Source organism: Quercus suber, unplaced genomic scaffold (assembly GCF_002906115.3).
Source record: "Quercus suber isolate HL8 unplaced genomic scaffold, Cork oak 2.0 scaffold_291, whole genome shotgun sequence".
Lineage (NCBI taxonomy): Eukaryota > Viridiplantae > Streptophyta > Magnoliopsida > Fagales > Fagaceae > Quercus > Quercus suber.
Window position 1 is genome coordinate 323036 of NW_027069747.1, and position 9722 is coordinate 332757.

The 9722-nt window shown below is 40.0% G+C and overlaps 3 protein-coding genes across 3 annotated transcripts; 1 reads left to right on the plus strand and 2 right to left on the minus strand.

Annotated features, from left to right (window-relative positions):
* Window positions 1-889: 889 nt before the first annotated feature.
* LOC136071167 (uncharacterized) lies at window positions 890-1807 on the minus strand. Its single transcript, XM_065782147.1, has 2 exons — window positions 1296-1807; window positions 890-1127 (listed from the first exon to the last, which is right to left on the minus strand). The coding sequence occupies exons 1-2, from the start codon at window positions 1805-1807 to the stop codon at window positions 890-892; spliced, it is 750 nt and encodes a 249-aa protein (XP_065638219.1).
* Window positions 1808-2164: 357 nt separating this feature from the next.
* On the minus strand, window positions 2165-3067 carry LOC136071168 (uncharacterized). The gene has a single exon (XM_065782148.1). It carries the CDS (start codon window positions 3065-3067, stop codon window positions 2165-2167), a length of 903 nt encoding a protein of 300 aa, XP_065638220.1.
* A 1443-nt stretch (window positions 3068-4510) lies between these two features.
* Window positions 4511-9132, plus strand: LOC112007357 (coatomer subunit epsilon-1). Its single transcript, XM_024039693.2, has 6 exons — window positions 4511-4850; window positions 4925-5076; window positions 6650-6785; window positions 6863-7018; window positions 7421-7500; window positions 8860-9132. The coding sequence occupies exons 1-6, from the start codon at window positions 4596-4598 to the stop codon at window positions 8951-8953; spliced, it is 873 nt and encodes a 290-aa protein (XP_023895461.2). The 5' UTR covers window positions 4511-4595; the 3' UTR covers window positions 8954-9132.
* Window positions 9133-9722: the final 590 nt, after the last annotated feature.

Here is a 9722-nt window from a genome sequence, read left to right on the forward strand (position 1 = left end):
GCCTTTGTATACCTTGATCCACTCTTATCAGCACTAAACTTACCACATGGGGAACCACTGCGATATAGGCAACTAAGACCTCATCTGATTCAGGGCTAGACATAATTGGTGGCCGAGCCAAGTAATCCTTAAGTTGTTGGAAAGCTGAGGCACATTCTTCGGTCCATTCAAATCCCTTCCACTTGTTGATCAGCGAGAAGAAGGGTTTACACCTATCAGCGGACCTGGAGATGAACCGGTTCAAAGCAGCTGCCATTCCTGTTAACTTCTGGACCTCTTTCGGATTCCGAGGAGGCTGCAGGTTTTGAATAGCCTTTATCTGATCAGGATTGACCTCAATTCCCCTGTGTGTTACCATGTAACCCAAAAATTTGCCTGATTCCACCCTAAATGAGCACTTTGAGGCGTTCAAGCACAACTTATGTTTCCTCAGGGTTTCAAAAATGTTATCAAGGTCCTTCACATGCTCGGAAATAACCCTGCTTTTTACCACCATGTCATCTATATAGACCTCAACGCTTTTGCCCAATTGTGATTCAAACATCTTGGTCATCATCCGCTGATAAGTAGAGCCTGCGTTTTTCAGACCGAATGGCATTACTTTATAGTGGTAGTTACCAATAGGAGTGACAAAAGCTGTTTTCTCCTAGTCGTCCGCAGCTAACGGTATCTAATGGTAACCTTGGAAAGCATCCAAGAAACTCATCGAAGGATGGCCGACAGTGGCATCTACTAATTGATCAATCTTCGACATAGGGAAAGGATCCTTAGGACAAGCCTTATTCAAGTCCGTAAAGTCCACACAAACTCGCCATTTTTCGCTCTTCTTCTTTATCACCACAGTATTTGCGAACCATTCTGGGTAAAAAACTTCCTTAATAGCCCCAGCCTATTTGAGCTTCATCACCTCTTCTCTGATTGCATCCGCATGCTCTTTGGATGGCCGCTGAGGAGGCTGCTTTTTGGGCACACTCAACGGGTTAACCTTCAAATGATGGCAAATGAACTCCGGGTCCACTCCTGGGGCTTCATAAGCACTCCAGGCGAATACGTCAATATTTCTCTTAAGGAAATTGATTAGTTCTTCCTTCTCTGGTTGAGGTATCTGAGACCCGATTTGAAAGTATCTTTCAAGATTGTTCCCAATTAAAACCTGTACTAAGTCCTCGCATTTAGCGCCCTCATCAAGATCTTCAACGGGTGATAACCGACCCCTTAATTGCTATAGGTCTCCCTTCGCCCTGGCTGACGATTCAGTCTCAGGCTCATGTCGTATGGCAACCACCAAACATTACCTGGCCGAGGATTGATCTCTGCGGATTTCACAAACGCGCCCTTCGGATGGATATTTGACTTTTTGATGCAGAGTGGAGGAAACAGCCCCTAGCGTATGTAACCAAGGCCTGGCTACAATCGTCGTATAAGGGGAATAGACATCTACCACAATGAAGTCCACCTCAACTACTTCTGAGCCAGTCTGCATAGGCAGCCGTATCTGTCCCTTCGGAGTAACCATCCTTCCCTCGAAACTGACCAGAGGAGAACAATATGGAGTTAAGTCATCAAGCATGAGGTTCAGCCCCTTGAAGAGGTTAGGATGCATGATCTCCACCGCGCTACCCTGGTCCACCATCACCCTCTTCACATCATATCCCCCGATCCTGAGTGTGACTACCAAAGCGTCGTCGTGAGGCTGAATGGTCCCAGCTTTATCTTCGTCTGAAAAGCCTAAAACGAGCGGGGCAGCCTGTCTAGAGCTCCTCGGATCTCGGCCAATATCCCCTACTGACAGCCGAGCCACTGACATAACTTTGGTCGGCCAGGACCCTGTTCTTCTTGTTGCTGCGAAAATGACGTTAATAGTACCTAATGGAGGTTTCGTAGAATCTCTCTTCTCGGACTCAAAATTCGCTTATCCTCCTCGGCCACTGGAGTGGTGCAAAAGATGCCTCAACCTGCCTTCACGGACCAGCTGGTCCAAATGATCCCACAAGCTTCTGCAGTCTTCAGTGGCATGCCTATGGTCTTGGTGGTATTGACAATAGAGATTATGATTGCGTCTCTCAGGGTTCCCTACCATTTTACTCGGCCACCTAAAGAATGACTCGTTCTTGATCTTTTCTAGGACTTGATGAACTGGCTCTTTGAACACTGTATTGACTGCTTAAGCATTTGCTGAGCCTGACTGCCCGGCGAAATCTCTCCTCGGCTTATTGTTGTTATAACGATCCGATCTGAAGTCCTTCCTGTCCTGAGGGGTAGCCTTATCCTTACCCTTCCCTTGCTGCTGATCTTCTTCAACCCTTTTATATTTCTCAATAAGGTCCATAAGCTGACGCATGTTAGTGACAGGCTTGCCGAACAAGGATGTCCTTAAACCATGATCAGTGGGAAAACCCAACTTAAACGTGTCTAAGGCCATTGCATCAAAGTTACCCTCCATATCATTAAACATCTCCCAATATCTATCTGAATACGCCTTAAGGGACTCGCCCTCACGCATGCTTAAGGATAGCAGAGAAGACAAGGGCCTGGCCACCCTTCGGCATGTGACGAAACGTGAACTAAAAGCTTGAGTGAGCTCTTGGTAAGAATCGATGGAGTCTGCTTTCAGGTTGTCAAACCACCTCATGGCCACGGGTCCAAGACTAGAAGGGAATACCTTGCACATCAGAGCTTCATCTCTGGAGTAGACAGCCATCCTTTGGTTAATATGGCTCACATGTTCCACAGGGTTAGTTTTACCGTTGTAAATAGTAAAGGTTGGCTGGTTAAAACACCGAGGAAGCTTCGCTCCTTCAATCCTACGCATGAAAGGTGACCTGGAGATTTGATTCAAAGCCTTGCTCATGGCATCATTGCCCACCCCTCCATGTGGTGGCCTTTGAGATTGCTTCTTACAAGGGTGCTCATCCTCATATGAAAAAGATTCGCTGATTGGAGTTCGAGACCTCTGCTCATAAGTGAGGTCTTGTCGGTCTCCTGAGTCGTCATCAGAGTGCAAGACAGCACGCTTTCTCTTCGCATGGCGCAACTCCCTTCTTAACCTTTCAATCTCTATTTGCATGCTGTTCTTCTCTGCATGAGAAACATGACTTCCGCCACAGGGTTGAGTTCATTCAATGTGTGTGGTATGCACACTGCCTTCACGGTCTTGTCTTCGTTCCAAATTGAGAAAAGGGTCTATATGTTGGGACGCCCCAGATTCTGCCGGTTGTTGCCCTGGTTCAGCCATGACCAACTGCTGCTTCCCCTTACACTCAAGCTCTTCCCACAAATGGCGCCAATTGTAGGGTTAGGATTTGTGGCCTAAGCCCAAAACAATAAATTTATAGAGTATGGGTGAAAGAGCTAGGTTAAGTATTGGATTGACAACAACGAATCACAACTTTCAAACACGAGCCAACATGAATTTACACGTAAAGCCTGAAAATTCGAAGAGCTATATTATTGTTTATCTGATGAACAAAGGTCCTAGGGTTACAGTCAAGTTCTCTCTTTCTTTCTTATTCTTATTCTTTTTCTCTCCCCCTTTGCGTTAGGGGCTTCTTTCCTTTATATAACCTCCCTTCTCTTCATCTCCATCGTCCACTTGTACTTCATCCGTGAACCTACTTGATTATATGTCATGTCAAGCATCTTCTTCAGCTCTGTGTGAGTGGCGGTAGGTGAGGATACACTGTTCAGGGGTTTTCTCCACATAAATGCGGCCAAAAAAGTTGCTGCAGAACATTAAATACGGTGGTAGCAGCTTTCCCCTTAGATATTTCTTCATCCTTATCGTCTCCCAATGTACTCAGAGCTTATCTTGATTAGGAGGAGTCCTCGGAAGATCATTTTGACTTCTTATACGTCCAATTGATTTATACTTTTCTCGTCAGAGGACTATAACCTCTTCGGGCGGAAGATGACCTCTTCGGATTGTAATCATTCTTCCCTCTAAGGGTCCCACTTCCAGATGGGCCTTGCCCTTACCATTTCCTTCTTCTCGGTCGCACAATAGCTCTCATATGGGCTCTCGGCCCATTATGTTGGATTGACCCCTTTTCCCCCTATAATAGAAATTTCACATGATGATCTTAATGAAGTGTCTCAATCTAAGAGAGAGAGTGAAAGGGTGGCCTAAGGTTTGTTTCTCTAGGATTAAGTATTTTTGATCCAGTTTGTAATATATTTTTCAGTGTTAAAAGATGTTAAAGTAACGGCAAGTGGATAGGTGGGCATCAGAATGTTAACGGATAGGGCTACAAGTGAGTAAAGTATCAATTTTGAAACCACAAGAAGGTAAAGTATTTTTCGAGCATATTACAAGTAAGCAAAGTGCAATTTCTCCTAAAAATAAGATAATATTCCTAAAAAAAAAATTAACGATAAATCTAAAACTCGGGTAAGCATGAAATATTTTTATTAGGACTAAATTAATTTAGGCCCATACTTATCCCAAGCAAACAATATTAGGCCCACAAAGTCAGCCCATTATAGAGAAAATATAACCATTACTGATCTGATTTGTAAATAACAGTTTATAGTAGCAGCACCCACCCACCCACTAGCACTAGGCTCTCTCTCTCTTCGATCTGCAAAGAAAAAAGAAAATGGCAGCAGCACCAGACCATTTGTTCAACCTTCGAAACAACTTCTACCTGGGAGCTTTCCAGGCAGCCATCAACAACAGCGACGTTCCCAACCTCTCCCCAGACGACGCCGTCGAGCGCGACTCCCTCGTCTACCGCTCCTACATCGCCCTCGGCAGCTACCAGCTCGTCGTTCACGAGATCGACGCTTCTGCTCCCACTCCTCTTCAGGCCGTCAAATTGCTCGCGCTCTATCTCTCTTCCCCCGAAAACAAGGTACCCCCCCTCATATCTCCTTCGTTGCAATTTTCAGATCCCGTGCCTTAGATTTGTGAATTTCGATATTTCAGGAGTCGACGATCTCGAGTTTGAAGGAGTGGTTGGCGGATCCGGCGATCGGGAGCAACCCGATTCTGAGGTTGATTGCTGGGATCGTGTTTACGCATGAGCAGGATTACAATGAGGCTCTTAAGCACACCAACGCTGGTGGCACTATGGAACTGTAAGTCTTCAATTTCTCTTATTGTTGTAAGATATTGCATTTAATAAACTCAGATCAAGAGAATTATTGATGTAAAAAAGTCTATATCAAGTTTGGGTTTAACTGTAGAAAGCATTTAGACAGAGCTTATTTTGTGGTTTGGAAAGAAGAGCTTAACTGAACATGTAGCGTACATTATTATATATTTTCGTTGTTGATTTATGAAACAGAATTTGATTTGCGCTGATGAGAACTTCTTTGGTTTCTCTAAATAGTGAAACTGGTTTTTTAAATTGCATTTGGGTTGTTGACGGTTAGCTTTATCCTTTGGATCCCTTTTTTATTTTTGCTTTTAATTTCATAGATCGGAACATAAGTTTGGAATCTTTGGGCCAAGTGATTCTATAATTTGTAGTCTTGTAACCTGAGGGAAATCTATATTACAAATTGGTTTTGTTTTGTTTGTGGAAGGAAATTTTTGTGTGACGGATACGGGGTGTTGATTTCATTGTGTTTTATTTTGAAAGGCTTAGAATACATAGGATCACTGGAAGGGTTACATTGCTCGCAGGTTTTTTGGTGTATCTAGAAATGAAGGTGTAGAAGACCTGTTGAATACATTGAATCGATGGAAATTGATATGAAATGGCATTAGTCCTATTGTCGTGTTCTAGGCTTGTGCTTAGCAGGTTTTATATTTGTTGACATTTACAAATTTTATTATTGATTGGGCCTCTCTTGGCTAGGGCTTCAAACACACCAAGTTATTCATGAACAACTTGAAGCTCAGCTCGATAAGAGCTCTTTCGTGTTTATTTATTTATGTACTGAACAACCCTGTGCCTAATTTTTAAACTCATCTAATAATTTATCTGATCTTGAAAAACACTACCTCAATTTTATTATGACTCTTTTTAAGGGTTATAGATACTTATCATTAGAGCTGCAGATGATTGAAGCCTTTCTTAAAATCCTAAATTTTTTTGTCTAAAAGCTTAAGAAACCACGGTTGATGTCAATGCTTGATTTTTTGTGTTTTCTCTTCTTTCTTTTTTCTTTTCCCTTTTCTTTTTAAAGGTTTGAATCTAGTGAAACGTGGTGATGACTCTGTTTAAGATGCCTTTGTACACTGGCAAACTTGAATTTCATGACTACCTGCCTAATTTTGTGTAACTTAAATTCCTATTCCAAGTTTTATTGCTCTCTGGCTCTTTAACTATAAGGGTCATGTCTTATGTACTTCTCATATCCTTGGATTGTGTTCTACATATTTTACTTATAGAAAATGTAAGTGAATATAATATTTTTTTGCATGATGCACAATTTTAGTAGGTGGCTTATGTAATTTACTTTTGGGCTCCTGTTAATTAAAGGATTACTTTATCTTTTGTGAAAATAGACTATCATTAACAAAAGAAGAAGAAGAAGATAAAAATAAAATATGTTGTGGAGATGGCATTATGCAAATGATGGGTTATGTCACTAATGTTTTACAAAAAAAAGTCACACAAGTAGCTATAGAGTGGAGAAAAAATTGCGGAGGATGTTTCTTATCATTTTTCCAAGCCTGATATATATTGTTATGCTTTTGCAGGCATGCCTTGAATGTCCAGATTTTCCTTAAAATGCATAGGTCAGATTATGCTGAGAGACAGCTTAGGGCCATGCAGCAGATTGAGGAGGACCACACGCTAACTCAACTTGCTAATGCATGGTTAAATTTGGCAGTGGTATGTACATTTGTCTCTATTTCCTTGAGAATGAGAAACTGTCATTGTTTGTAATCTTACATTTTCCTCTGAATCAGGGTGGTTCCAAGATACAGGAAGCATATCTCATCTTCCAAGATTTCTCTGAGAAGTATCAGATGACAAGTTTGATCCTGAATGGGAAGGCTGTTTGCTGCATGCACATGGGAAACTTTGATGAAGCTGAAACTCTGCTGCTTGAAGCACTAAACAAGGCAAGTTTCTAACAAGTCAATGTTGGTTTTTTTGGGCTTCTTAATGAGAAAAGCAGAATTTATTTTTGGTCACTTGGAGAAATTGCAAATTTTATCAAATTCACAATATGTAAGTGATTTTAGCTGGTTTAATAGGGAAAAAAAAAAAAAAAAACCCACTGTTGTATTGATATTGTGTGTTTTGTCTACATGTATAGCTTCTCTTGTTACCTTTTTCTTGAATCTCTTCAAATCCCTTTACTTTTGAATAAGTCATAAATTTTAATTAGTTGTGGTGCCAAATAATTTATTATATCACTCTTAAATACTTATTGTGGAGGCTGAGTTGTATTAGCATTAGATAGTCGCATGTTCATTTTACTTTATAGAGGTTTCAAAGAGCTGTGTGATGATTTGACACAGGATGCAAAGGATCCAGAAACTCTAGCCAATCTGGTTGTATGCTGTCTTCATCTTGGTAAACCTTCTTCCCGGTTTCTCAGGTAAACTATCACTTCAAGCCCTGTGTTCTTTCTTATTGTCTCTTTCATTAATTAGCATGTAATTAATGGAAAAAACATGTCAAATCCTATTAATACTATTGCAAAAGCTGAAAGTAAGTGCAATTTGACAACTGGAGAAAAGAGACAAGAATGTTAGTGTATGCAAATTGGTGAGGTTTGAGGAATATAATGCTACAGGGGGTGTTAAAGTGGCATACATAAAGGCTTGTATGCATGGTGAATAGAGGGTGAGGTTGAGTTAAAAACGCACTCAATGTGGGTGTGTAATATACCAATGAAAAGAATAAAAAGTTTTAAATCTTTTTTCTAGCTTTTAAGTCTAAGTTGAAGTAAACAATCTTGCTATGTGAATTACACAAGGGCTTGATGCTTGCTTTGGCATGGCCTGTTAAACGATCTTGTGTATGTCAATGTGGTTTATGGCAATTATGCATCACTCATTATTACTGGCTTTTGGGCAGCTCTAATTTGAAATACATGGCTAGAATACAATAGCAGATGAAAAGTTTCAAGTTTGACCAAACTCCAAGGGAGCACAATAATTTGGAGACCACATCTCATAAAATGGAGAACACTGGTTTGAATCTCCCTGTCCCACTCCCTTGGACCAAACTTACTGATAAAAAACTAGAAATCTAAAGTATCAGGTCTTGTCCTAAAGGAGTGGACAGACATTATCCTCAGATCACATGTCTGGTTATATTCAAGGATCAGTGCAGTTAGAGGCACTAAAATGACATAATTCTGCATCATGCACAGAGGATGGTTAATCAATTTTTATCTTTTAGCTTCTCTTCCTTTTAACAATTAGATTGAATGATCTTTTAAGTGGATTGGATTCTTGAAGTTTGATGTTTTACTTTTTGCTTGGAAATGGTACATGTCTAATTTTACTCCAGCATTTGCAATGGTCGAATATAACAATTGTCTTTTGATTCTCATTTGGATTGGATCCTTCTTCTTAAACCAAACCCCACCCCCCCCAACCCCCGCCCCTTTTCAATTATCTGTTGACTGCTGTTGCACAAGGTTATTTGTGCAAAGTTTCTAATAGTATGTATATTATAAATAAAATAATTTGATATATTTGTATAGATCCTACCTCATTAGGCTTGTGTACAAATTCTAGGAAGTTAATTCTGTTTTATTTTTTTTTTACATCACTATTTCAAATCCTAATTTAGTTGCTATGATAGAAAAACTAAATAATCTTAATTGAAGTGCTACAATTAACTAATTTTTTTTAAAGAAAAACACACACAGAAGAGAGATGGGAGATGAGAATTCTGGTGAAATTTGTTATTAGTGACTTACTGCTTTAAGACACTGATTTTGCAGCCAGTTGAAACTTTCACACCCAGACCACGTGCTTGTCAAACGTGCGTCAACCGCAGAGGAGAGCTTTGATCGGGCTGTTCAATCAGTTGCTTGATGAATTCATTTTAGGCAGAGAGGTGAATTCTGTTACTATATATACGGTCCTTTCACCATTCATGACGGCTATTCTCTATTGGTTTTGTAAGCGACAGGAACATATAAAATTGAATGGAACAGATTTATTTCGTGACTGAGTTTGAAATTCATGGTAATGTTTACTTTTCCTATGTCTAATTGTGTCTTCACATACTAATTTTTTGAGCAATTTAATTCATTTTGAGTTATGCATTTTGAGCAATTTATTTGTACAACATATTCGTTTCGATTTATAGATTGATTTGACAACCAAGCCACCCTCAAAACATTCTGATCCAAAAAGCTCAGGATATTGTAGAATACTAAAACTGTATTTTAGTGCGAGTCCCGATACATTGAATTTATATTTGATTAAAATTAAATAGAATTATTCTGAATAGTAATCTATATTTTGAATGTCATGTGTCTTTATATACGAAAATTATTATAAAAAAATAAAAAAAATTGGAGGTTTTAAATGGGAGGGACATGTCACATGTGGGTCCTACATGTGTAAGTTCTACACAGTGTGCAAGGGCGGTCTCATAAATGGGAGTGGAGGATCCTTTCTTCATAGAAATAAGTTTATGCTTCAAATGTATTTGGCTATAAACGTTGAATTATTCCAAACCCATAAAATAATAACTTATGAATTAAATGACCTTGGTTGGAGCTTCTCCTAATGAGTGTCCCTTGGTCGCCCACTTCTCTGGATTTTGGGGATGGTTGCTAGGTGATCATGCCCAATC

What these genes read in the sequence shown, in the direction of transcription:
- LOC112007357 (XM_024039693.2), top strand. Translation starts at nt 4,596, where the DNA reads ATGGCAGCAGCACCAGACCATTTGTTCAACCTTCGAAACAACTTCTAC. An exon ending in TGCTTGAAGCACTAAACAAG is followed by an intron (nt 7,019 to 7,420) that starts GCAAGTTTCTAA and finishes GATTTGACACAG; the next exon opens with GATGCAAAGGATCCAGAAAC. An exon ending in CCTTCTTCCCGGTTTCTCAG is followed by an intron (nt 7,501 to 8,859) that starts GTAAACTATCAC and finishes CTGATTTTGCAG; the next exon opens with CCAGTTGAAACTTTCACACC.
- LOC136071167 (XM_065782147.1), bottom strand. Translation starts at nt 1,807, where the DNA reads ATGTCAGTGGCTCGGCTGTCAGTAGGGGATATTGGCCGAGATCCGAGG. An exon ending in AGAGATCAATCCTCGGCCAG is followed by an intron (nt 1,128 to 1,295) that starts GTAATGTTTGGT and finishes CAATCTTGAAAG; the next exon opens with ATACTTTCAAATCGGGTCTC.
- LOC136071168 (XM_065782148.1), bottom strand. Translation starts at nt 3,067, where the DNA reads ATGCAAATAGAGATTGAAAGGTTAAGAAGGGAGTTGCGCCATGCGAAG.